Source organism: Penicillium citrinum (assembly GCF_028827155.1).
Source record: "Penicillium citrinum strain IBT 23319 chromosome Unknown utg000002l:1.0-3833315.0:1.0-3834789.0, whole genome shotgun sequence".
Taxonomy (NCBI): Eukaryota; Fungi; Ascomycota; class Eurotiomycetes; order Eurotiales; family Aspergillaceae; genus Penicillium; species Penicillium citrinum.
Genome location: NW_026622687.1, coordinates 905119 through 931356, shown reverse-complemented (window position 1 = coordinate 931356; position 26238 = coordinate 905119). Strand labels below are relative to the sequence as shown.

The following is a 26238-nucleotide window of genomic DNA, read 5'->3' as shown; positions in this document are numbered from 1 at the left end:
GTATTAAGGCGTACCCGTACTGGTGAATTTGGGATAGGTAGCGTCCTTGACTCCTTGAAAGAGGTAAAGAATGAAATGGTATGTACTCGGACAAGGACAAGTCGCAAATGGCTAGAGGACTGTATAGATAAACGCTTGTCCATGACAGAAGAACTCGGGGAAAGCAGGTCCAGCGAGCACTCTTCCGTAGTGGAAGACGCTGTCGCCCTGGTCATACGCCAGTCATGTTCTGTTTCGCATTCAAAATCAAGTGAAAAGATGAGCGGCAAACATCCTTGATGGTTCATGAATCAACAGGTCAAACATTGACGGGCAATCAATTTTCCACTGCCACTGATAATTTATTTTGCCTACTTCGTGGCTCGCAGGACCGTAGCCTGTGTTGATCGATTTCCTTGCGGGTGATTACTACTTTTCATACGCGGACCGGTGATGAAATGCGGGCTCCAAGATTGGATTCGCCGGAGCCATAGGTGATACCGGACCAATCCCAATCGTTTTGTGGGAAAGGACATCCGTGGCCAAAGTGGAACCCGCCTATCAGGCCATGGCCTGCGAACGCTTGGTTAAGATCTGTCCATTGCGCATACACGTAGGAGAGAACAGGTGCATGTACCATCGGAGCAGCTAACACTGCCTAATCTAAAATGCCTCATCGAAGCCCACGCAATCATCTTGCGGAATTAGTCAGTTTTCGTGCTTACAAGGCAAATTACAAACCGTTTCCCCTGATGAGCAACGTTAACTGAACGATGATTGGTCGAGTCTAGGCCCTCGACAGCCACGGGTCTAGGTGGGGCGGGCGACCCGCCCTCTACAGATACGCTAAAATTTCTTATTTCAACGTTAATCAACCGCCTCAACGCCCAGCATAGGAAGCGCTCGCCCACTATTGGGTCTGCCACGATGTACGCAAGTGGTCGCTGCCGCAACCCCTACGCGATTGGCATAAAAGGACGCTCGTTTTCCGTCGAGAAGAAGATCAGGATTTTCCTCCTCACACCCCCGGGCCACAAGGCCTTGGAGCGTCTTTTGCAGGGACATCTGCGTTACCAAGAGTCTCTGCAGGGACAACTGCGAAATCAAGAGTCTCCGCAGGGACATCTGCGAGATCAAGAGACTCCGCAGGGACATCTGCGAGATCAAGAGTCTCCGCAGGGACAACTGCGAAATCAAGTCTCGCAGGGGGACGCTGCGTTACCAATTGAGACCCGCAGGAGAGTGCTGCGTCAACAAGTTCTCCCTCGCCAGCAATGAGCCCTGCCGTTGTATTGTGCTGCTCCCTCACAGAAGATGAGCCCTGTGATTGTAGAAACGCGCTCCCTCGCCAGCAATGAGCCCTGCCGTTGTATTGTGCTGCTCCCTCACAGAAGATGAGCCCTGTGATTGTAGAAACGCGCTCCCTCGCCAGCAATGAGCCCTGCCGTTGTATTGTGCTGCTCCCTCACAGAAGATGAGCCCTGTGTATGTAGAAACGCGCTCCCTCGCCAGCAATGAGCCCTGCCGTTGTATTGTGTGCTCGTTCAGGCAGAGCCCGTGGCGCCGCGGTCCTTGTCCTGATCCTCTGACGACAAGCAAGCACCTCTTCGTGGTGTCAGAGACTAGTATTCGAGTCCTTCGGGGGAATCGAAGAAGCCAAGACCTGCTCCAAATGTCCATAGAAATCAAGAACCTCCAGGCAGACTTCGTCTCATGTCTTCGAGCTGTTCCAAAAATCGATAGAAATTAAGAGAATCCAAACAGGCTTTTTTCAAGCCTTCGACCTCCTATGGCCAAGATCCCATTCACCTAATGCACGTAGTCTTTAATCGTTGCCGGAACCTGTACACTGAGCGCTCGCTTCATACGACATAGCGTAGTAAATTGGGCCATTGAGCTTGCTAACGCGGTATGTGCCAGCGTGGTTCGTTGCCGATGAACGCCACTGCCATCCAGAGTAATCAAAATCCTTGTGAAGGTTCTGTCCGTTGGCTGGGGTGGTGATGAGTGTGTGGACTTGGTGATTATTGATGACGAGAACCGTGACTCGTGGTCATGGTGAGTTGACGGGAGGCGTTGGGTTTGGTGGGGCCTTAATAATCGTTGCTGGTCGTTGATGAAGCTGATAGTCGGCGACGGTCGTTTAAGCGCTGCGGGCCCGGCTGAGCGGTGAAGTATCCACCGGTAATCAACATCCGCCTCAACACGGCCGTCCCAGGATCCGCGAGGACCGATATGCAGCAAGAAAATCAAGAAAATACTGAGTCTTCGACATGAATTTGATGGGACAGATAGGACGGCGACCGAATGTCTCTGGCACAAAATGATTTTGACTACAACGTGGCACACCATTTAGTCAAATCAAGTTGCATATAAGTTAAAGGGCGTGGACTGAAGGCATGCATGGATGAGGATGGATGTATTTGTAGAATATATTGTCTGTACTCAATTCGTCTGAGTCTACTTTGCGGAGCAATCTATCAAAATCGAATTTGATCTTCTGTTTTTCAATGATGGACTGTGCTCGGGGCAGGATGTATGGCCGCAAGCTAACGTTGTCGCCCGCTTACCGACGCAATATATATGTTTAGATTGCACCGGCCATTCATGATTGGAGACGAAGTACCAGAGGGACCACGATAATGTACGAGAAAAACCACTAGCTACTTCTATAAACATTGAAATGTTACCTATCCATCGTTCCCAAGTATTGTCCAAGTATTATTTCCTCCTGGTACGGCTGAATGAGCGACGCTGCTGGCGCTGAAAAAGTCGGCTTCGGATATGGCTGGTGCTGTTCTCCGCGGGATGGTGTGGGAATAAGTAAGCCAAAATTTCCTCGCTTCGCGTAAAATCCTTTTTGGCCAGTCGAACTGGTGGCATACCTGAAACGACGCACGGGTTCGATTCCGGAACCGGGCACTCAATTGTTTTTGTGGCGGAACGACAGATCTTGCCCATATTGAGCTGCCTTGGCACAAGTAGCGTGGCTTTCCGAGCCATTTACTCGACAGTTTTTGTGACGGACGTATCTTACGAAAATTGCTTACATTTCCACCTCGGGTGGATATCTGGAGCTTCCAAATTTTTGAGCATGTCGCCAAAGTCAACGGGCTGAGATCGAGTGATCACCTGCGGCTCCTTAGGGGACGTGTCGCCCCGCGCCGCATACACGTGGCGCAATACGCCTCTTCCAAGTCGCGTTGGTGTCAGCCGCTACGTTCGTAGACAACAAGGACGGCTTTTGCTTTTCCTCCATCTGACTGAAAACCGACTTGTATCTTTCGGACTAGGATCGACGAATCACGACTTCGTGAAGCATGCTTCTGCGAGCGGTCCGCCCCCTTGGTGACACTGAGGAGCGTTCGGTCGGTCGGCTACCGGTGGCATTCAGCATGCCATAGTGTCGTACTGTAATTTGAGAGAATCAATAATAATATCGGCTGTCTGGACACGCGGTCAGCTGGGTTCCGGAATTTTAGGGATGAAAATATAACTCGCCAGCTTTAGTTCGTCGTCCTCATTTCAATACGGCCAAAAGATTCCTCCGCTACACTTCCTCGATCAATCATCAATGTCCAGCTTAACTCGCGCAGCTCGGTGTACTCTCGGCCTGTTGGGATTCGTAATAGCGGCCATGATATATCTCGATTGGCTGTGGGAATTATCGAATGAAGACCGAAACATTCCCTATCTACATCAGCAACATGTCCAGTGTCAGAAGGCGGCATTCACTTACCATGGCAGTAGTTTTACAACGACCACGGGTGATCTAGAGATGAGGCAAGCGTCAGCTCATATATACGCAGGAACAGGAGCAGTTATTACTAGAGAAAACGGCTGCGGTGGCAGACGGACTCCTCCAATGGATAGTTGTATGCCTTTGCTGGTGGAACGGATACAGCCAGCGGTCAGCGGATATGCAGTTGCACCAAGTCAAGGGACACCGGAGCAGGGTTAATAAATGGACTGGGGCAAAGGTATCGCCTGAGAGCGTTTGCTTTATGGCGCGATCTGAGGTAGTTTTGGAAGAAACTGCGGTTTTCGTAATGGTCATTGATGCGAGATTTCTCTTTCTTGTCGAATGCTGTAATAACTCATTCGGGGTCATGGACGGATCATGCGTGCCGACAAGGTTCGGAATGGACGTGGACAAGAGAACAGAGCTGTCGGAATACGGCAATGTCCTGTTACTTTGACAGTTAGCTCTCGATCTGAAAGGGTGAAGCGGGGAGATGAAAGCAAATTGCAATGTTACCGCGTGGCTAATCGGGAATAGGGAGCCATCCTGGATTGGGTCTAGAATGCATTGAGCGGAGTGCCGTTTCAACCCATATCTTGGAGCAATAGGGTGCAATTTTCTCGGAGGTAGTGGCCCGGCCCGTTTTGTCAATGCAAGATTGACAGTCGCTCTGCGGCAAGGAAGAGAAATCAGCAACAATTTCCGAAGAACAGAGACCCAATGAGATTATATCCACACTGAGACGCAACATGTAGTCCCGCGCGTTTGGGATGAGCAGGGGCCACGCATGGGGCAACTTACCAGACATGGGCTGGCTCGTGGTACATCCAAAACGGCTGGCTTATCACCCAGAGAGTTATCAGCACATGCTCGTTCTCCCCGACTACCACAGCGGTCAAGCTTACCTTGCCAGTTGCTGCGGCACGCGGCTTTCTCACAGAGCCAAATCGGTTGCAGAAATTCGATCTACTGAATCTCATTAGTAGGTAGATTATGAGGGTGCGTCGTAACTCACTGTCCTGGGCGTCGGGATGTCCCTTTTGCGATTAGGACCCGCCATCTGGATTCGCACGCAGGCAGCGGAGAGGAAACTGATCTGAGCATGTTTCACGTCAGTATGGCTTGAAGTGATCGGGTATCTACACTTACCCGCCGTCACAGATCTCAGTATCAAGGGGCGGTACAACAGGTCAGCCCGATCACGAGTGCATGACATTTTGGGGTCAGTTCGTACCGGAGTGCCTGGCAAAGTCGAGGGCATTCTGTGCCAAGACGACGAGGGGATGCTTGAGGAGGAATGTTCTCGGTGGTCAGAGGCCTGATACTTATAGCATTGCCGCCAGCCTTTCAGCTTAAGTCGGATAAGCATCGTAGCACATTGTAAGGAATCACCAGAACTGGCCCTCTAATTTTAACTGGTTCTTCACCATTGATTTTTAGCGATATTCGGAGATATTGCAGGTTTCACGGTTGGCACTGTTTCAACACGCGCAAAGATACCGCAGATCGTGCTGACGACATGTTTCTACGTTCACCAACATGTGTCTGTACTTCAGCGCTACAGGAAACAGCGACCACCTTGTTCAATCCTATTAACTGACCATGACGATCTATTTCGCTGATCAAACGTTAAATATTGTTCGTGTCGTCGCCGTCTCTTTTTCCTTTATGTTACTGTTTTCTGGTGTCGCTACAGAGCAAAATTCGCAGTATTCGCATTTCTTTTTTTTTTTATGTTGCTATCTGTTCATTACCATCCGCGAAATCGACTTTACTCAGGCATATTTCTGAGCGGTAGATAAGGTCTCCACTGTTAATACCACTTTTACTCTCGTTGGAAAATGCCCTCGAGCACCTGACTGGCCGCGTCGAGTCACTGCCGGAAAACATCCTACAATTCGGCAACTCGTTCCGGGATCACGTTGAACGCGAAGATGTGCTCATTTTCCGCAGATAATCATACAGAGATATCGGCTTGAAACGGAGCGTTCACTGGCACTCATAGACGCCTAGTATTCAGTAGACGAGACAAAATTGCAAAGTGCTAACCGCTAATCGTCTACAAAGTGCCCATCATCGATGAAATGTAGATAATATACTTTTCCCTACTATGGCTTTTTATGACCGGGGCTTCTCAAGATCAAGAGCGTCTTAGGACAGACGTCTCAGAAGGAAAACCTTCTCATCACAACGCCTTTGCTCCTAAGACTAATCTGGATTGGGAAATATGGGGTCTAGACTGTGACCAGCAGAATGAGATGGAAAGATCGAGAAGGCAGAAATGTGCAGCTTCAACTCACTTCTCCTAGTGAGCTAACGTACTTTAAACTTGATCGACTTTGCCAATACCTTGCTGCGTGCGCTTTTGGGCGCGGTGCGGCTTTTGTGATGGCAGGCGCATCATGCGGGTTGTTTCGGCGAACCGACACGTACGTCAGTCTGGATAATGTAGGGGAAAACCAGAAAAAGGGAAAACGAAGACCACTAGAAGCTCATCGCGCCCAACCTGCAGCGTTACTCTATAGAGAAATAATTTGGGAAGGCCTGCTATGGAGACTCTGAGCAGTGTAAACATTTACGCTAACCGCTTTGGTTAACTAGTCAATTGTACCCTGAAATGTGAGGTTCTCTTAACCAGACACGGGCTGGTCTTTGACAGGGCAAGCGCCGTCCAGTGGAATAGAACAAGTAGGCCTTCAGGAGCCAAGGGGACGCAGAAGCGGATCGTTTAAAGGAAATATTTTCAGTGATACAAATTTAACTCTCATTTTTGTATCAGATTGCGGTTGGTTGCAGATATCCACGGCAGTTTAAGCGCGGCATGATGGTCCACCTAGGCATGTATCACACGTTTAATCAAAGATACATAGTTGAATTTTCCCCTAAAGGGCGATCAGCTAGCCCTTTTTAAAAGGGGACGCAACCACAATAAGCAGTGTCATCTATCCGACGACGTTAGTATTCCATATATAGATCTAATATTTAAGTTGGTTTGTATCAAGACTCACCGCCATCACCCGAAGAAGAGCAAAGCTCCCTAGCTTGATCCTCATCCACTGATTCTTGTCGCTGATATACTACCATGCACTCCTCGCAGGTAGACATGGTAGAGCAGTATAAGTCACAGTCTTTCTGGGCCTGTACGGTGCAGCCGGTCGTACAATCACCAGGAGGCTGATTTTGGCATGACAGGGCGCAAATCGCTGCTTCTTGAAGAGCCACGCACTTGGTGTAGGAATCCTCCCAACAATTTGGATTTGTAGTGGCGTCTCTGGCGGGAGAACATCGTGTTTTCAGTGTGTCTGTTAATGCGCCGACCACATTTACGTCCTCTGGAGTGGGAACAGCGAGGCCGATAGAGGCGAGGAGTGTAGTGCATGAGAGAAAGATAACGAACTTCATTCTGAATAGGGTAGAAAATTGGTTAGATCTTTTAATAACGGGTTGAAGATTTGAAATTTCAGGTTATTGTTCTTAATGACGATAGGAATAATGGGTAAAATGGGGGCAAAGAAGCACTTATTTATACCCCGAGACTGTATCTTCTATGGCAGAAGGTGAGATCGTACAGGAGGTAACAAGAAGCGGACCAGCCGGAGACTCAAAGGCGATCTTAACTTCGAACTACGGTAGCTTTGGGGCGGAATATCTTGGCCTTCTCTGTAAGTCTTACACTGCCTCGAGAAGCTCTCTTGGCAAGACATATTTTCTATCGTTGGCAAAATGGGGGCTGAATCTATAGGACTGGGATGTAATTTATTAATTCCTCAGGCTCTTCATGACCTTAGGGCGTATGTGGTCCCCTAGTATATACCGCTCCGGGCTTATGTATACTTGACAGCGTTAAAGGGTGGTAAGGCGGTTTCCTTATTCATCTAAATTATGTATATGATAGATCTACTTTGCATATCATTAAGTGGATTCCACGCCCCTCAACAACAACTTAGGGTCATAATATGAACATATGACAGTATTTGCGGGATTTAGCGATTCAAACCCCTTATTCTATCCCCTTCTCGGGCCATCAACCTTGAATTTCGTTAGGATTGATGTCAATGACATTTCCTAGCTTGGTTAGCACTGCGAGACGGCCCCCCCCAAAAGGGCAACGTGGGGGCCATTGGATCTAGCACGGACCCAAGGATAATCGATCAACGCACACTAATTAATTTAAATATAACTTAGTTAACGTAGTTCACAATTAAACCGGACACACGGTTAATCCGGACACCCAACCAAAACCCCGTCGCTATCTCTAACCCCCCGACTACCACCAGCAACCATGCCACCAAAACGCTCTGAATCTTGGCAAAAAGCGGTCAGCCAGGAGGGTAAGATCCTAATAGCGCTTAAGGATCTCAAGCAGGGCAATATCAAATCTCTACGTGCAGCAGCGAGGCTATATAATATACCACTCTCCACGCTACATGACCGCGCCGAAGGCGTTTCCTCACGCGTGGATACGCGCCACCATCGATACAAATTAACTGAATTTGAAGAGGATTCCCTTGTTGAATGGATATTATCTATGGGTCTACGTGGAGCAGCGCCTAGGCCCTCTACTATCAGAGAAATGGCTAATATTCTACTGGCCGCACGTGGAACTCAGCCTCCGCCTACTGTAGGCGTGAATTGGGCATCAATCTTTATCAATCGTCGTGATGAGCTTCGTACACGTTTCTCGACCCGTTACGACTATCAGCGTGCTCTAAACGAGGATCCGAAATCACTACGAGAGTGGTTTGCGACAGTACAACGCGTTATCGATGAGAACGGTATCCAACCAGAGGATATCTATAACTTTGATGAGACAGGATTTGCAATGGGTCTTATTTCGACACAGAAGGTGGTTACACGAGCAGAATACTACGGTCGGCGTCGTCTTTTACAGCCGGGAAATCGCGAGTGGGTTACTGTTGTCGAAGCAATCTGCGCAGATGGCTATTCGCTACCGCCATGTGTGATTTTCAAAGGTAAAGTTGCTATTGCGGGTTGGTTTGATAATCTACCGAAAAACTGGCGAATCGAAGTTCCGAATAACGGCTGGACCTCCGATGAGATTGGCCTTCGCTGGCTACAAAAACACTTTATTCCACATACAAATTCGCATGTACGAGGCCGGTTTCGGCTATTGATTCTTGACGGCCACGGAAGCCATCTCACACCTCAGTTCAAAGGATATAACCATATCGACAAATTCGATTTCCTTGCAGATTATCCTCGGGCGCGTGCGGAGACCTTTCAACCAGGAATCATCCAAAATAGCTTTGCAGCTAGTGGCCTAATGCCAGTTGATGCAGAAAGAGTGCTTTCGAAGCTCAATATCTCTCTACGAACACCTACACCACCAAACAGCCGGCCAACCAGCAGATCTAGCCAATTCACACCAAAAACACCCAGAACTGTGATTCAGCTGCAGAAACAAGCTTCGATGCTTAAAAATCTGCTAAAACAGCGGTCAAATAGTCCTCCGAGCCCGTCAAAGACTATGCTAGATCAGATTATCAAAGGCCAGTGTGTAGCGCTACACAACACCGCGCTACTAGCGCAAGAAAACGCGAATCTACGCGCAGCGAATGAGAAGGTGGTAAAGAAACGCAACCGATCGATTAGACAGATACCCTGCGAAGAGGGTTTGACTGTTGAAGAGGGTCTACAACTAGTAACGCGGCCAGATTTACTGGTAGAAGCACCTGCGGTAGAATCGCATATGCAGGACGAATTGCCTATACAGCAAGATCAGCTGGCAAGGAGGGCTCCACCAAGGTGTAGTGGATGCAGGGAGGTTGGCCACAGGATTAATACATGTAAAAGTCGCTATATTTAGCTGAATTAATAGGTCTTGGTTGAGATATTTTGTGTTGATAATTGTGATGGGGGGGTGGGTGTTCGGTTTAACCGTGTGTCCGGTTTAACCGTGAACTACGTTATTATTTAGCCGTGACTAATCAACCTAACGGAGACAGCCACCCACGTGCTGCGAAGACTGCGAGTGGGCTATCCCCGTTAGGTCGATTAGTCACGGCTAGTCCCGATTGGATCAGGCAATCTCCCATTATTTGCTTGAAAAGCTTAAGGTGAAGGCTTTGCCCCGCAATTTCCATCTCGAGTAAATAATTCCAACCATTCCAGCACTACCTACGCATCATCAAGCGATGCTCAATGGCAGAACCCATTGGCATAGCTTCGGGCCTGGTGGCTTTGGCTACGTTTGCATTTCAATCGAGCAGTGCACTCGTTGATGTAATTCAAAGCTACCGATCTCATCCGAAACGCGTACGCGACCTAACGGAGGAGCTTGAGGGTCTGAATGGAGTTCTTGGAGCTCTAGCAAAGACCTTGAAGGCGAACGCCGATACAGAACTCGCTAGCCTCGAATATCCCCTCCTCCGTTGTGCAAATGCCTATAAATATTTCGAGGAGCTTAAATTTCCCAATCTACCATTTACATGTAGGGTAAGATAATAAATGGTTTGATCCGAAATCGTAAGTGATGAGGAAGTTTGTCTCTTGGCTGTGGTGTTCAAGATGGCCAAGGATAATCTTCACCAAAATGACTGAAGTAGAAGAGTTCATAGAAGATTACAGGTAGCTGTTACGTCTTTTCTTATTCTTTTCTACTTTCACATAAGAGGATAATGGATGTCACTATTGGGCATTATTCCCAAGCCTGGTCCGAAGTTTCAGCAAGTGTCCGAAACTCCTTGGGGAAAACCTCCACAATATTGCAAAGAGTATGAGACTACCTTGCATATAACCGGCACACGATCCCCAGGGTGGTTCTAAGCTTCACAAGGCTTTCCGAGCAAGACGCTCACTGTATTGTCGACATTATTGGCAGCCACGATATCGAGATGATCATCTCCGTTCAAGTCACCCACTGCAACACCATACGGAGTGGACCCCACGACAAATATGATCTGCGGCTGGAAGCTCCCCGATCCAGTCCCGAGCAAGACGCTCACTGTATTGCCGCCATAATTCGTAGCCACGACGTCGAGATGGCCATCTTCGTTGAAGTCGCCCACTGCAACACCTTGTGGACTGGACCCCGCGGGAATGTGGCGTACGGCTGGAAGCTCCCCGATCCAGTCCCGAGTAAGACGCTCACTGTATTGGCGCCAACATTGGCAGCCACGATATCGAGATGGCCATCTCCGTTGAAGTCGCCCACTGCAACACTAACTGGGTTGGACCCCACGGGGAATTCGGCCTGCGGCTGGAAGCTCCCCAATCCGTCTCCAAGCAAGACACCTACTGAATTGCTGTTGGAATTCGCAGCCACGATATCGGGATTGCCATCGTTGTTGAAGTCGCCCACTGCGACATCATACGGATTGAACCCCACGGGAAATTCGGCCTGCGGCTGGAAGCTCCCTGATCCAGTACCGAGCAAGACGCTCACTGTATTGGCGCCATAATTCGCAGTCGCAATATCGAGAAGGCCATCGTTGTTGAAGTCACCCACTGCAACACCAACCGGGCTGGACCCCACGGGGAATATGGCCGGCGGCTGGAAGCTCCCCGATCCAGTCCCGAGCAAGACGCTCACTGTACGCGCGTTGTTATTCGTAGCCACGATATCGAGATTGCCATCCCCATTGAAATCGCTCACTACAACACCATACGGCCTGGTGCCGGCGGGGAATGTGGCCTGTACCTGGAAACCCGGAAAGCTCGTGCATATACAGGTGCCTGATGAGCAAGCCAATCCAGCAGGGCACTATAGAAGCGTGAGAATTGACCACGTTAGCAATAAGAACAGCGACAGAGCCAAGAAGGTTACGTTAAACTCACAGTGTTTCCACAACTGCCACAGTTACTCTCACTGTCTTGGAGGTTGGTGCAGGCCCCATCACAACAGGTCATACCGGACGCGCACTATCGAGCACCACTTAGTAGTCGTAACAGAATATGCAGTCTGCGGGCGTCTCACACATTGCCCGTTACAAGAAGAAGAAGGCGGATCACAGTCTGCTGGCACACAAATGCAGGATCTGTTTCATGTCAGATTTCAGACGGCTCTGCAATATCAAGACGATCGAGAAAGAGACTAACGGCGTAGTTTGTCCAAGGATAAGTCCAAGTAAACTAGGAGATCCATTGCCGTTGTCGCAATAACCTGATTGATCACCTAATCCCCGACACTTATATGAATTGGTACATTAGTGTTAGCGACCTCTTTAGATATCCATGAATCTTATCTTGGCGTCACAAGCGGCCGGGTCGCAACCACCACCACTCCCTCCACCCCCAATCCCGACCCCAATGTCCCCAATGTCACCACCCCCAGTGTCAATGCCAATCCCACCACCGTCCCCATTGCCAATGTTCTTACCCCCGTGGGAAACCTTATCCCCACCTCTAGGCCCACCTAGCTCATCCAGAGCATCTTCTCCAGCGAGCCCAGTGACAACAGCGCAGCACAAAAGGGTAATAAGAGCGAAACGCATTTTGCAAGGGCGTTTGCTTAAAAATGAGAAAGGAATTGCTCGGAAAAGAATATTAGTTTGAGCTCGTCGTAATGCTCGTGGTTAAGAAGAATAATTTGTCCTACGCTCTCAGCGAGAGCGGTTATATGACTGCGCTCGCAGTCATTCATTATCTGTCTAAGTTTTGTATCACAAATGGAATGTTTGGACATATTTTATAGAATGTAAATCACTCACATTCTCTCCAGTTATACGGACGATAAGGTAACATTCTTTTGCTCGACTGGTCTAGGAGAGGCCTACAGAATACGTCGAGGGTTCCTCTTATTCTTTTCCAATCCCACAGCAGGCTCTGTTCCGCGAGAAAGAGAGTCCTAAGAACGGTAGATAGTATTAACTGTTATAGTTCAGATGAATAATACTCTACGCTCGTTCCTATATAGTTTCGGGCCTAACGCGACAGGACACCAAGACTACTGTTACTCTTGCGTGTACCGCTTTCTAGGGCGCTTAGGAATCATAATATATCTGATCCGGATAATGATACTATACGCTCCTCCTAGATGGAGGTTACTGCTGGCTATATGCCTACCATCCTAGACAAAGTAAGGGGCACATATAAGCTTAATATGATATTTTTGATAGAATAAAACTCGCTACTTCTTCCTAATCACACCTCGTCTCACACACACTCAGTAGCAATTTGATAAGGGGTTTGGGAATGTAGGTGCAAACCCCCAAAACGTCAAGGTTTGATGGGAATGGAGTTTTATTCCCCAGACACAGTGAGTACGCACGGGTGACCAATCAGATCCCACATAACTCTATTCTGGATGCCGGAATATTTTGCCGGTATTTGTACGCATACTATAAACCTCTGGACTTCTCGATAATTAGAGCTATTCACATTCTAGGGAACCTGCCTAAACACCTAAGTTACAATAACGAAACTTGGACGGTTAATGAGAAACCCTGAGCCCGCTATATATCCCTTTCGCTGAGAGGGTAGGACATATTATTGACAAATTATTCTTCTTTACCACGAACATTACGACGAGCTCAAACTAATATTCTTTTCCGAGCAATTCCTTTCTCATTTTTAAGCAAACGCCTTTGTAAAAATGCGTTTCGCTCTTGTTACCCTTTTGTGCTCCGCCATTGTCACTGCGCTCCCCGGAGAAGAAGCTCGAGAAAAGTGGGGTGTGCCTAGGAGTGGGCATAAGGTTTCCCATGGGGGAAACAATATTGGTAATGGGGATGGTGGTGGGATTGACATTGACACTGGGGGTGGTGATATTGGAGACATTGGGGTTGGGGTTGGGGGTGGTGGTGGCTGCGACCATGCCGCTTGTGATGCTAGGGTAAGATTCGGGGTACCCAAAGAGGTTGCGGATACTAACATACCGATTCAATTAAGTGCCGGAGATTAGGTGACCAATCTGGCTACTGCGACAACGGTAGTGGATCTCCTAGTTTACTTGGACTTGTTCTTGGACAAACTACGCCGTTGGTCTCTTTCTCGATCATCCTTGGATTGCAGAGCCATCTGAAAGCTGATATGAAATAGTGGCTGCATCTGTGTCCCAAATCCGCCTGGTTGTGATCCTTCATCTTCCTCTTGTAACGGGCAATGTGTAAGAAGGCCGCAGACTACATATTTTGTGACAACGACTAACTGGTGCTCGAAAATAGTGCGCATCCGGCCTGACCTGTTGTAATGGAGCCTGCGTGAACCTCCAGAACACTCCCAGTAACTGCGGTACTTGTGGCAACACTGTGCGTTATCATCTGTTGCTAGTGGAGACGAAATCACTGACCCTCAATATTACAGTGCCCAGCAGATGAGGCCTGCTGCAGCGGCGCTTGCACCAACCTCCAGAGCACCCCCCCGTAGCTGTGGCGCCTGTGGGAATGCTGTGCGTTATCATCTGTTGCCAATGGAGGCGAATCCACTGACCCTTAGTCTTACAGTGCTTAGAAGGTGAGAGTTGCTGTAATGGAGCCTGTGTGAATCTCCAGAACACTCCTAGTAACTGCGGTACTTGTGGAAACATGGTGCGTTATCATCCCTTGCTAGTGGAGGCGAAATAACTGACCCTCAACGTTATAGTGCGCAGCAGGTGAGGTCTGCTGTAATGGAGCTTGCACCAACCTCCAGAACAATCCAAACAACTGTGGCACTTGTGGGAACACTGTGAGTTAGGCCTACCCTTCATGTTTCTGGGGACGCTGCCATTGCAGCCACGTTCTTATTGCTAATATGTTCAATTCTCACGCTTCTACAGTGCCCTGATGGATCGACTTGCTCGTCAGGTGCCTGCATATGCACGATTTTCCCGGGTTTCCAGGAACAGGCCATATTCCCCGTGGGGTCCTTCCCGACGGGTGTTGCAGTTGGTGACTTCAACGGAGATGGCTATCTTGATATTGTAACTACGGACGCAGGCGACAATACCGTGAGCGTGTTACTTGGGGCTGGATCAGGGACCTTCCAGCCACAAGTCACAGTTCCTGTGGGGTCTCTGCCGCTAAGTGTTGCAGTAGGCTACTTCAACGGAGATGGCTATCTCGATATTGTGACTACGGACGCAGGCGACAATACCGTGAGCGTGTTACTTGGGGCTGGATCAGGGACTTTCCAGCACTTTCCAGCCACAGGCCACATTCCCCGTAGGCAACGGGCCGTACGGTGTTGCAGTGGGCGACTTCAACGAAGATGGTTATCTCGATATCGTAACTTCGAATACCAACGGCAACTCAGTGAGCGTCTTGCTGGGTACTGGATCTGGAAGTTTCCAGCCGCAGGCCGAATTTCCCGTAGGATTAACTCCGTATCGTGTTGCAGTGGGCGACTCCAACGGAGATGGCTACCTTGATATCGTGACTGCGAATACTAACGGCAATACTGTGAGCGTCTTGATCGGGACTGGATCCGGGAGCTTCCTGCCGCAGGCAACATTTGATGTGGGGTCGGATCCGGCCGGTGTTGCAGTGGGTGACTTCAACGGAGATGGGCATCTCGATATCGCAACTTCGAGTCAGTCTGACGATACAGTGAGCGTCTTGCTCGGCAATCTTTGTGGTGCTTGAAACTGCCTAGCAATCTTGGACCGGGTATATGCAAGGATATCCTACATTGTTTGCGACATGGTGGTTTTCCCGCCAGACTTTCGCAGCCTTGTTGGAACCTAGTCTCGGTTGAGGACTTTCATTTAGAGATAAGGCTCGATAGCGACAACAATTAGCCTTCAATTCTGAAAGAAGAGATGAGTAAGAAGAGACATAACAGCTATCTTTAGTCTCCTATGAACCCTTTTCCTTCGGCCACTTTCGCAAAGATTCTCTTTGCTCATCTTTAACACCTGAATGAAGAGGCAAACTTGCTCGCTAGTCAAAATCTCGGATCAATTTATGTTACCTTACGCTATTGGTAGAAGTTCGAATTGGTAATACATTATTACCAAATTACTGTTATCAAACAGTAACCGGTGCTCCTGGTACCAGAGCCGCTCCCAGATGCCCAAGGCGTACCTTCTAGGGGAGTGGAATGATGTACAGTCACCATACTGTCGACATTCCTGATCTGCCCTTTGCAGATGTGCACCATAACGGGGGTGGCGAAATTTTGCACCGCGGTTCCTTGGTTCATGGACGAACAAAGTAGCTGACTTATTTGGCTACATATGAAAATTTACGAAGCAAAGAAATTGTACCAAGGAAGAACTTAGAGGAAACGAAAGGCATCAAGAGGAATCTAATGCTTTGTAATGAATGGCCCCTACTTTGCTGACTTGACTAGGACCGTAACTCAATTACACAAATTTGAATTTGCCAGAATTATTCTGTTGTTCATTGTTCAATGCATTGATGGAATATCAAAGAATATAGAGTTTGAACTACGAAATTCCTTAACAAGCATCTGAGTCTCTAAGCTTTAAAGACCCCAATTGATTCGTCAGGCCTAAAGCCTGATATGTGAGGAGGGTTAGGATATCCCGCGGGAGAAAATGAGGATGTTGTTAAATTGACAGACAATCCTTGAACGAATACACGACAAAAATAAATGGACGTGCACGTGTTGAGATACTTGCTTCTGCTATGTCTTCCAAGGCACAAGAAAAATGCTCTACTTGATATGTTGCATTCCCACCGCTAGTTTCTGAGTGCTGCAAGGCGTCGTGTTCCAAAAGCTCAATCAGGCCAGCACAGCTGAACCTGAGGAGGATCAATGCACGTTCATGCCAGTGCTGATGAGTATGAAAGCATGATTGGATAGGTACAGAGCCTATCAATAATTCCTTCTAAACTTCCTACTATACGAGCAATATTGAAACTGCAGACCTTCCACTCTCTATTTCCACTCGGTGTCTTTCGTTAGCTCTACAATTTCCGCTTCAACAATATTCACAAAGAGCTTGCAATTTTGCGGGAAAGCCTTCATGTAACAGGATACAATTACATATGTCCAGAGTGTCTCATGCCCTTGAGAAATGTGCCAGCCATCAGAAGCCACTGCCGAGATGAAGGGGATGACACACCGCGGGGACTTGGGTTGACCAGACGAAAAGACTGTCCGGAGTTCCTCCGATGTTAACAAAAAAGGTGTTGGATGGATCGTGCTGCTCGGCTGAGAAGATGGGCCAGGTCGGAATAACTTTGCCCCTTTTTCTTTTTGATCAACGAGGTCCTCTCATGAAAAATATGTGAGTGCTTGACCTCAGTTGAGGATGACTAAGACACTAACATAACTTCGTTGATGAATCAAAGGCACAAGAGCCAAGCGCTTGAGTCAAAAGAGGCCAGCTCGGTCAAGGTTGCCCCTGTCCAGCATGTGAAAGACTAACCTGATATCAAGATCAGAGTTCACCCCGGAGGGTTCCATACGTTTGCCGTGCTCATACCACACATATTGTTCAACCACTTGATGGATCACCATTCCGTGCATTTAAAACAGGCATATCGAACCACAAACAATCAGATTACTCAATGGAGTGGGGATACTCGTGATACAGCTGTCTCTTTTGCTGAAATTTCAGCTATTCGCGAACAAGCGTTGCAACCACGTACAATTCGCAAATCATTTGCTGATCGTGGTATTTGCCTTATAAGCCAGAGCTTGTTATTGATCCTTTGGCTAATGAGCAAACCCCTGAACCTGAACTGCAAAATTTGGCCGTTCCACCACCACTATTTGGCCAAGCATCCGGCATTCCAAGCAGGACCCCTGATTCAGCATCTAACGCACGTCGAACACGCGATAAATTGGCCAATTTAGTTAGGCATGAAATTATTTCAGAGGAGAGACGTCATCAAACTGAACGTGTAGGCCGTTCGCAGGTCCGTCTTGCGGAGGATATCGGTTTATTGACTGATACATTGGAGAATCAATTACCTAAGAAACCTACTATTGCACGCAGATCTCAAAGGCAAATAGGCAAATTTGGTGCTCTTACTACCAAAGATGCTGTTCGTTATGCTTATAATCGCAATAACAAGGGCAATACTAAGGATAAAAAGAAGGATAATGGTATACATTCTCACAACACAGCGTCGTTGGATATTACTACGCCAACACTATCCAGAACGGATGGTTTGGTGCCATAGTATCTAGAGCTCCGCACGCTATCGTAGATTTACAATATCGTAGCGTAATATCGTAATTGCAGCGTAGCGTAGAAGAAAAAATTGTGCGCTACAATATCGCGTATCGTATCGCAGCTTACGAGCTCTTACGCTTCATATTGCGGAGCGCATCGTAAATAGCAGTGTATTTACGCTGCAATAACGGAAAAGTGCTGCGCTACGCTTTTATCGTACGATATGCCAAGCCTAGTGGTCACGAGACCATGATCATGTGCTAGCACGGAGCTCTGGCCAATCAGAGGCCTCCATTTGCGGCAAATGACACCCCCCCGTCTTTTATACTGGTGACGCGTGCTCCGCAAGCTTCGCACGCTGATGCCCTGAAACAAAGTGAAGAAAGTGCAGATAGGTGTAGAAATTAAGAGTGTGGAAGTAATATACAATACGGTGAGGAAAGACCACGAATATTCGTCGAGTGAATTGATTGGTCATGGACATGCATGAAGTGCGCCTGGAAAGTTTATATATTTAGCAAGTGATGACATCCGTGGTTAGGCGGGGAATGAGCTCGTTCACCCCTATCTGTCCCGGAATGAGAAGACAAACCAGAAATTTGATCCAAGGTATATCGTCTTAGCCATGTCTCTGTGTCCAGTTCGGGTCGAATTTAATTGTGAAAATACGTTTAATGTGCTCTCATACGTTCACAATCTGCCTCGCATTTTCGTTCCCGCCGATTCTACGGTTATTCCGAAGGACTCCGAATACGCCGTTCTGCTTGAGCGCGCAGTATTGCCGATCTTTGAAAAAACGTGACGGAAGCACACGTGAGAGCACGAAAAGAAGCAGCAAATAAGAGCAAAACTTGGCACAAAAGCGGAACCAATCAGCGTCGCGAAACGTAAGGATCGGCGAAGGGTTTGGTAGTGGGAAACAGCAAAGGATCGCGGGCAGCTCGCGCAGGGTAGTAAACCCCTCCACTTCGTTCCTCGTTTCAGGGCATGAAAACATTTTGCAAATGAGGGAAACGACCAAGCCTGAACTTTGCTTTTTATGAAAACTTATACGCACACAATCCTCTTACAACAATCATCTTTTGCCAATCCAAAATGTGCATTGTGGAACCTTTTGGTATTAAATCAGCAAGCACCAGTTAACAGGAGTTGTTGAATTTGACGTGTTAACCCAGTGACGGGTCTGATGGGTAGTCCACTTCTAGGACGTCACGTCCACCCCTCAACCTCATAAGGGTTATTGTGGCCATTACATTATCTTTATCGATTCGGGTTCTCTCCGGAAAAGGGCTCTGCTGGTCGTTGCTTTCCCAGCGCACCCAGAATCCCCTCGGGCTCTGTCCGCATATATCTGTCTTCCCACCGATATATGTAGTGACCATAGCCAAAAGTTGTGTGTATGAAATATCTTCGTGGACATTAATGGGCGTCATAAATGTTCCAACTTCAAGCATAATTGGTATACTGTTGGTCATTGCGGCGTTCTAAAATATGCTTGCTGGGTGACCGATGGGAAGCTTTGGGATTTGATAAGTTGTAAATTAATACTGGCCAACTGTAAACATGGACAGGTTGGAACTGGCAAAAGATACAAATAGCAGTTTGGTCATATATGTAACGATCCTTGTGAAAATGGAAATAGTAACGCGGGAGGGAACATGTAAAAGTCATCCAGACGTCAGAACATTTACTGGGGATGAGCTCTCTTTTATTATATTTAAAACCTTAATTAGATGACTCGTTTCTGACATTATATAACACATTTAGAATACCTGAAAGTTCTGTTCTCATGCATCTTAGGCCTATTATTTCTGAGCTGCCTAACTAAATAGGACACCCAGCTATTGACACGCCTAGAAGAGATTGCACATAAGAAACTGAGCTTGAAACACTCCACGCACCGGGTCACAACGTTTCCTTAGAAATCGCCTGCGACATGACAGCTGACATATCGTCACTGTCTAAAGTTGGCGCAAAATTTCAAGGTACACGATAGATGGAAATCAGGTTCACCAGCTACACAGAGATTCTTTCTCAGATACTCTTTTGAAACACCGCTATACCTATTACGGCTAATCTGATCCAGAACTCCTGTCTAGGCAGTATTCCAGTACACTTGTAAATAACAGCATAATAATTGCTTCTGTATCTGGCCTGTATTGCTTCTAGAGCTTTGATCCTGCAAACAAGCCAAACTCATTAGTGTCTGCTCCGCTAGTCTGGAGAAGTTGCCTTAATTCAATCCAGGCGCTGTCAACCACCCATTGTCTAGAATGACAACTCTAGACGAACGTGCTGTATAGAGACAGTACGAGTGAATTTCCTTTGCTTGTTTTCTTTCAACATACTTAGCCGTCTACTAGGGGGGTTTGCATCTACTGACCCAGGCTAGTCGGAGTTTTGCTGGCTTTCACTTCGTTAAGAAACCTGAGTTGGAGGGAGCAGTGACCGCTAGCTCTCGAACCCCAATATTCGCATGCGCCCCCACTCTTGGCTAATACGGTTGCACGCCTGCGTCAAACTATGGGCTCAGTCTTTCATCCGACTACCACTCCAAGAACGGTATGGAAGTCCTGTCCAATACCAACTGGAAATCCCTCGACTGCTCCAGCTATCCGAGTAGCACTATGAAATGCCAACTGACAAGCTCTCGGCGAGCTGCATCCTACGATAGAGTGAACAGCAATGGTAAACAAGAAATTCATATGTCGAGACGTAGAAGAGGACGTTGCCTCCGAATGCTTACTCGCCGATAATTGAGGGGAAAATTGGAGAAATGATTAGACTTCCCGTAAAGGAAGAGAAGGGAGGACGGCACCTTAATTGTTGTGTCGGTGGATGATCGCTTCCAACGCGACCTGGTCGGGAGGACTTGAACATCTCAACAGTGATTGGATTGCCAGGGAAAACAGCTACTAAGGTGGAGAGAGCTGTTTTTTTAAGGCAGAAAAAGCGAGACCAAGTAATACATACAAAAACCAAAGACGTATTGGATTCAATGCAACCAATCAGTTGCTAGTAGTAACCACTTCCATTTTCTAACAGTCAGTAAAAAGCGGCACAAATAAAGCTTCTCCCGCGCAGCCGTCACTTTTCACAGCCAACCGGCAAGCTCACCATCCGGGCTTAGTAAGCTCTGGATCGACCTGTTGCATTATGCCGGAGACGGCTTTGCGCCCGTTGTAAGGAAAATTTACCTGTTTTCGTGGCTCGAGGAGTTTGATATATGACTTGGCAATGGCCCGGCAATTTAATTGTTGAAAATTTTCAAATGCATTTTCATAATACTGTAGTAATAAGTCCCTGTCACTGACTCGGAGAATCGTCTGTTTTGGTGGCGCTGGAGGGTTTGACGTAGGCTCAGGTCGAGGTCGCGTCAAGCCACGTCGCTTTTGTCGGCTATGTTGGAACTGCAATTCGCAAGGTATCAAGTCAACGGGTTCAGTACGGCTGTTGGTGGACGCCCATCCAGCTTCCCGCTGCATATCCAAAGGGTAAGGGGAAGGCTGTTGTTGCCCTGCGAATAATGAGAAGTAGTTAGTTCGCATTGAAGGAAATCGTGCCAGGGCTGACCATTCACCGGATTGAGAACTCGAGATCACCGTTTCCATAAAACGGGCCGCTACATCCGGCGTGAAGATGGCTCCACCGTGCCCCGCAAGCAAGGGTGACATCTCAACCTGGAGATTGCCATCGTGATCAATATAAATCATCGCGAAGTTTAGGTGCAAGGATTCGAGGTTCAGGATCTGCTCGAAAGTCATCGATCAGCCAACCTTCTACCAGTGAACTGGTCCTGAAATCTTTCATACACAGGCTAGATTAGAGAAAATATCACATTGTTCTGTTCAGGCACACAGCCATCGTAGTACCCTAATTCTGGCACTTCATCGGCCATTTGTGGCCAATTCAAATCCATTGTTTTGATCAAAGATGATATCACACGTATACTGGACCTCAGAGCCTCGATACCGAAACTGTTCAGATTTGAGACGTAGAGCAGTAGTCCGTTTGATTATGCAATAAGAGCAAGCAAAGACGCCGCAGTTGAGCTGAAGTTTGTGGTGGCTGTCCCAGGATATATCGTAGTACTGAGTGAGTTCGGGCTAAGCGCAGGTGATAACGAATATTTTGAACACGGTGACCAAGCGAATAATAGTGGGAGTGCCAGAGTGCCAGCGGAATAGAAAATTGCTGGATGCAAAGGATGGGCAAAAAAGAGGGGTAATAAATAGGGTACATGTATCGAGCGTATGTCTATTTCAAATGATACGAAACAGGCTTATCATGTGTGATAACCTCGAAACAGTACCTTTCGGTATTTGGAAATAAGCTAGTTCATATATATATTAGCGTGCATCAAGACGGTGTTTGGGAAAGAATCAAAGAGAAGAAACGTGGTGAATCTGAGTTCGATCCACACTGTACCGCTCAAAATTATGCCTAATTGAAGCGAATATTTCTGCAGGTGGCGATGAAACAGATGACAACATCAAAGAAATGCGGATACTGCGAATTTTGCCCCGTAGCGATACCAGAAAATAGTAGAAAGAGGGAAATATATGGTAAACGAAAGGTTCTACAGGCCGGAACTCGTGAATGGGTTACTGTGGTTGAGACTATCAACGCTGAGGGTGGTCTTCTCCCGCCGTACCTGATCTTTAAAGGCAAGGTGTTTTTAGAACGCTAGTTTCCTTTACCTCCGAACTGGGCTATCAATATTAGTCCAAATGGCTGGACGAGTGATCAGATTGGTCTCGATTGGCTGCAGAAGCACTTTATACCTAATTCTACGCGCAGAGGGGCTTATATCTTGTTAATTCTGGATGGTCATTCCTCTCATCTGACTCCACAATTTGATAAATTGTGTGAGGAAAACAAGATAATCTGCCTCTGTATGCCTGCCCATGCGTCTCATCTACTACAGCCCCTTGATGTAGGCTGCTTTTCTATATTAAAAAAGGCATATGGGGGGGTTGGTTGGGGAAGAAATACGGAATGGGGTGAATTCGATTGACAAAGACGACTTCCTTCAAATCTACCCTATCGCAAGAAAGGCCACGTTTAAGGCCTCTACTATACAAACTAGCTTTCGGAGCGCTGGTCTAGTACCTCTAGATGCTAATAATGTATTAGAGAAGCTTAACATTCGTCTTGAGTCAGTTGATTCTCTCCCTCCTAACAGCCCCCTACGGCCTACTTCTTCTAGTAGTACTAGCGATCTGGATACTCTCTGGAGCCTCTCAAAGGTTCAAAAAGCACGTTCTACGATCAAAAAGGGACTAGAGCCTTCATCAGGACCTATGACTTCACCTTTAAAACGGCGAATTCATCGATCGCATGATATGTATGTTCGGACCGCAGTTCGGCTTACTATTGTGGAAGACCGCCTGACGAAATTAGGGGCATCAAATAAGAAAATTGCCAAAAAGAGGGCTGCTAGTAAGAAGCAAATACCCTACAGCGGGAGTCTGCAGAGTTTGGAGGAAATGCAACAAGGTATGGTTGTGGAAAATAAAGGTGCACTGGAATATATATTTCCCACGGATGCTGTTGTAGAAGCTGTAGTTGAACCTACACTTCCCCCCATGCCCCTAATTCGGCCCGTTGTGACGTGCTCTGGGTGTGAAATTCAAGGGTATAGATATAATAAATGTCCCACGCGTATTATATAGTCAATTTATTTTAGATTTTGTTATTAAATTTGATGTTCAAAATTTTGATTTTTTGAAGTTCCCAGAAAGTGGCCGGAGTAGCCGGGATTCACGTTAGAGCATGGCCCCCAAATTACGTCATCGCAAGGCTGTACCATACCAACCTCTGAAAAATTCTAAATTACTTCTTTCCCAGGAAACTTTCCGTACAGGAGTTACTTCATAAGGGAAAGTCTCTTTTATAGCGTTCTGCGTTCTGTTTATTGGGGGAAAAGAGAAGGCGAGAAAGTTTCCGTCCAGGCACCGCTAAGACCCACCGCTGAGGTCGGCAGTTCTACAGGCATATCCTTCACGCCGCACTTTCGTGAAGAAAACTAGTTCTTTTCATTTCCTATCTTTTTTGTTAATATTATTTTTGGTCGGCGCTCTTTGGACTGGGACAACTGCAGAATGGGAAATCCAAGACTGGAGCAGGACAGCAAGACCTCCGAAACTACTCAACCCCCGCCGCCTTATTCTGCACTCAATGAAAATGGTATAGGGGATACATCAGCTAGCCTGAATGATTTGTCGCAGGTCAACTCAATTACATCCACCAACAATGTCACTGCCCAGGAATCTGTAGCGCATCTGAAGCTCATTTCCGCAATCGCCAGCCTCCGTGATAGTGTTAGGAAAACGGACAACCTATTCGGTATCTGTGACAATGATGCCCGAGGGTTCTCCGAGCCGAGGAAACAAGCACAAGCAGCTTCTTGTGTCCAGGAGAAGCGATGGGCAGTGTATGTGGCGAGGGCAGTGGAAAGATTCACAACTTGGTGGGAGACTACCGTTCCGAGCCCGGAGACAATCGAAATTTCGTCCCCTGATACGCCCGAGACCAACGTTCTATGGTCCGTCGATATGCTGCCTCCTCTTGGTGAGAATATCTAAAACTCCGATAATCCATCATCAAACTATACTAATTGCGACATATAGATATTATCATGGTATGGCATTCATTTATGCTAAATCCTCGCGCTTTTCTCGAGGACTGTCTTCGTCATCGTAAAATGAGATTTTGGGCAACGGGACTTCCGTGGAATATTATAATCCAGTCTCTAAATTCAAGCACCTATCAATTTGATCCAGGTGAGCAAGCTCGGGTGAATTTCGAGAAAATGTGCGGTCGACCGTGGAACAATCTCTCAGAAAGTCCCATGAAATCTCTACTTTGCTTGAAATGCAATGAGAAGTTGGCTGCGCCATGGACAGAAGGATCATTTGGATGTGATCCTGGTGTTGCTTATGCCCACTGCAAGGGGTATGCAGATAAGTCCATGCGGGTTTCTTGCCCATCATGCAAACACAGTATAACGCACGACGGCCTTTCTGTTCAAGCATTCAGAAAAGATGTACAAACGCTACTTATAGATGGGTTGCCAATGCCAGGCACGCTTTTGTCTATGAATGGTACTCCGGCCGATGACCACACTATCGATGGCGTGTCGTTTCCCAATCGACTGATTAAGGAAGCGATCAGGAGTGAAATATTACAACTCACCGATCGTACTTTGAATGAAGACAACTCTATTGGACTTATTCGCGACTATCTTGAAAGCTGCCTCAAGGATCGATCTTTGATTCGCCGCGTGAATGGTAAAGCTCTCACATCTCGCAACTCGAGTACTGCCGAACGGGTCAGTCTCCGCAATATGCTTTCGCGATACTGGGATAATCCCTCTGTTTTCTCTATCAATCTTATTGGGGCGGTTATCCGCCAGGGTACATTTATTGACAAAGCGGAGAGAATTGGCTGGATAAGATCCCCGACACTCGAAGCTACAATTGGCCACTTTATCACCAAATATGGTAATTTCTTTCAGATAATATCGAAGAACAAAGGGCATGCCGTAGTCCCAACTCTTGACATCGATTTGGTTTGGCATACGCATCAGCTTTCCCCTGCTCGTTATTATAGGTTTTCAACCTCTCTCACAGACGGCATCTTCGTGGACCACGATGACAAGGTGGATGAGCTGAAGCTTAACGATGCGTTCATGTGGACATCACTTCAGTATCAAAAGATAACTGGCGGGGAGCTCTACAGTGAGTGTACCTGTTGGTATTGCGATGCAGTTCGTGAGACTCATAACCGGGGATTCTCTCGTTTCATCTCTGCATCAGTGTCCAGTGCGAAAGCGAATGCTACCTCACTGCACGAAATGAAAGATAGTACCAGTTCGAAAGAGACCTCGGCACCTCATATTTCGTCGCATAACGCAGTCCGAATCCAAGCACGAACGGATCCACTGGCAATTGAAAACCAGAACGCTCGATTAAAGTCAAATTTGGACAAACATTCTACACGCGGTTCTGAAGTTCGGGACAGACGCGTATTGGATGGGCCTTATATGCGTGATTCGAAGATTCATCCTGACATCTATCCATGTAATCCGGTTTGTGTAAGTACCACGTTGGGGTCAGCAGGCAACTGTATTAGTGGAGCTGAGGGTATTGGCATGGACCGAGGTGCATGCGTGAGCAGCACAGTGGAGCCGCAGTCGAGAGGAAGGGGGAAATCGTTTTGTGCTGGTATAGCAGGCTGCGGAATGAATATTTGACATGTCAAAGAACAGTGAGATGAATAAGATGATCAGTACAGGCGTGCCTGACCGGAATGGCCATATAAACAACACAGGCCGCCTCCATAGAATAGCGGTATGTTTAACTCGCGTACTGCTGGCTATTCTTCTTGCCTTTGATGGTCGGAAGTTCCGAAGCAAGGTGGATTGTGACGAGATCACCCAGGTCGTGATTTGTAGTACTGTAACACTTTGAACCTTTGGCAATTG

At 47.4% G+C, this 26238-nt stretch overlaps 9 protein-coding genes across 9 annotated transcripts; 5 read left to right on the top strand and 4 right to left on the bottom strand.

Moving 5' to 3' along the window:
- Nucleotides 1-6718: 6718 nt before the first annotated feature.
- On the bottom strand, nucleotides 6719-7123 carry N7469_002195 (uncharacterized protein; the record flags this gene model as incomplete). The annotated part of the gene is made up of 1 exon (XM_056641115.1): nucleotides 6719-7123. The coding sequence occupies one exon, from the start codon at nucleotides 7121-7123 to the stop codon at nucleotides 6719-6721; it is 405 nt and encodes a 134-aa protein (XP_056503609.1).
- Nucleotides 7124-8003: 880 nt separating this feature from the next.
- N7469_002194 (transposase) lies at nucleotides 8004-9548 on the top strand (the record flags this gene model as incomplete). Its single annotated transcript, XM_056641114.1, has 1 exon — nucleotides 8004-9548. The coding sequence occupies one exon, from the start codon at nucleotides 8004-8006 to the stop codon at nucleotides 9546-9548; it is 1545 nt and encodes a 514-aa protein (XP_056503608.1).
- A 335-nt stretch (nucleotides 9549-9883) lies between these two features.
- On the top strand, nucleotides 9884-10282 carry N7469_002193 (uncharacterized protein; the record flags this gene model as incomplete). Its single annotated transcript, XM_056641113.1, has 2 exons — nucleotides 9884-10177; nucleotides 10250-10282. 2 exons carry the CDS (start codon nucleotides 9884-9886, stop codon nucleotides 10280-10282), a joined length of 327 nt encoding a protein of 108 aa, XP_056503607.1.
- A 400-nt stretch (nucleotides 10283-10682) lies between these two features.
- N7469_002192 (FG-GAP repeat domain-containing protein) lies at nucleotides 10683-11590 on the bottom strand (the record flags this gene model as incomplete). Its single annotated transcript, XM_056641112.1, has 2 exons — nucleotides 10683-11444; nucleotides 11519-11590. The coding sequence occupies 2 exons, from the start codon at nucleotides 11588-11590 to the stop codon at nucleotides 10683-10685; spliced, it is 834 nt and encodes a 277-aa protein (XP_056503606.1).
- Nucleotides 11591-11904: 314 nt separating this feature from the next.
- N7469_002191 (uncharacterized protein) lies at nucleotides 11905-12174 on the bottom strand (the record flags this gene model as incomplete). The annotated part of the gene is made up of 1 exon (XM_056641111.1): nucleotides 11905-12174. The coding sequence occupies one exon, from the start codon at nucleotides 12172-12174 to the stop codon at nucleotides 11905-11907; it is 270 nt and encodes an 89-aa protein (XP_056503605.1).
- A 1100-nt stretch (nucleotides 12175-13274) lies between these two features.
- Nucleotides 13275-15243, top strand: N7469_002190 (uncharacterized protein; the record flags this gene model as incomplete). The annotated part of the gene is made up of 8 exons (XM_056641110.1): nucleotides 13275-13514; nucleotides 13584-13659; nucleotides 13721-13787; nucleotides 13985-14069; nucleotides 14125-14208; nucleotides 14264-14347; nucleotides 14439-14756; nucleotides 14812-15243. The coding sequence occupies 8 exons, from the start codon at nucleotides 13275-13277 to the stop codon at nucleotides 15241-15243; spliced, it is 1386 nt and encodes a 461-aa protein (XP_056503604.1).
- A 1834-nt stretch (nucleotides 15244-17077) lies between these two features.
- Nucleotides 17078-17757, top strand: N7469_002189 (transcriptional regulator family: Centromere protein B DNA-binding region; the record flags this gene model as incomplete). The annotated part of the gene is made up of 2 exons (XM_056641109.1): nucleotides 17078-17246; nucleotides 17267-17757. The coding sequence occupies 2 exons, from the start codon at nucleotides 17078-17080 to the stop codon at nucleotides 17755-17757; spliced, it is 660 nt and encodes a 219-aa protein (XP_056503603.1).
- Nucleotides 17758-20863: 3106 nt separating this feature from the next.
- N7469_002188 (uncharacterized protein) lies at nucleotides 20864-21463 on the bottom strand (the record flags this gene model as incomplete). The annotated part of the gene is made up of 1 exon (XM_056641108.1): nucleotides 20864-21463. The coding sequence occupies one exon, from the start codon at nucleotides 21461-21463 to the stop codon at nucleotides 20864-20866; it is 600 nt and encodes a 199-aa protein (XP_056503602.1).
- A 2391-nt stretch (nucleotides 21464-23854) lies between these two features.
- On the top strand, nucleotides 23855-26007 carry N7469_002187 (uncharacterized protein; the record flags this gene model as incomplete). The annotated part of the gene is made up of 2 exons (XM_056641107.1): nucleotides 23855-24323; nucleotides 24383-26007. 2 exons carry the CDS (start codon nucleotides 23855-23857, stop codon nucleotides 26005-26007), a joined length of 2094 nt encoding a protein of 697 aa, XP_056503601.1.
- Between the last annotated feature and the right edge of the window lie 231 nt (nucleotides 26008-26238).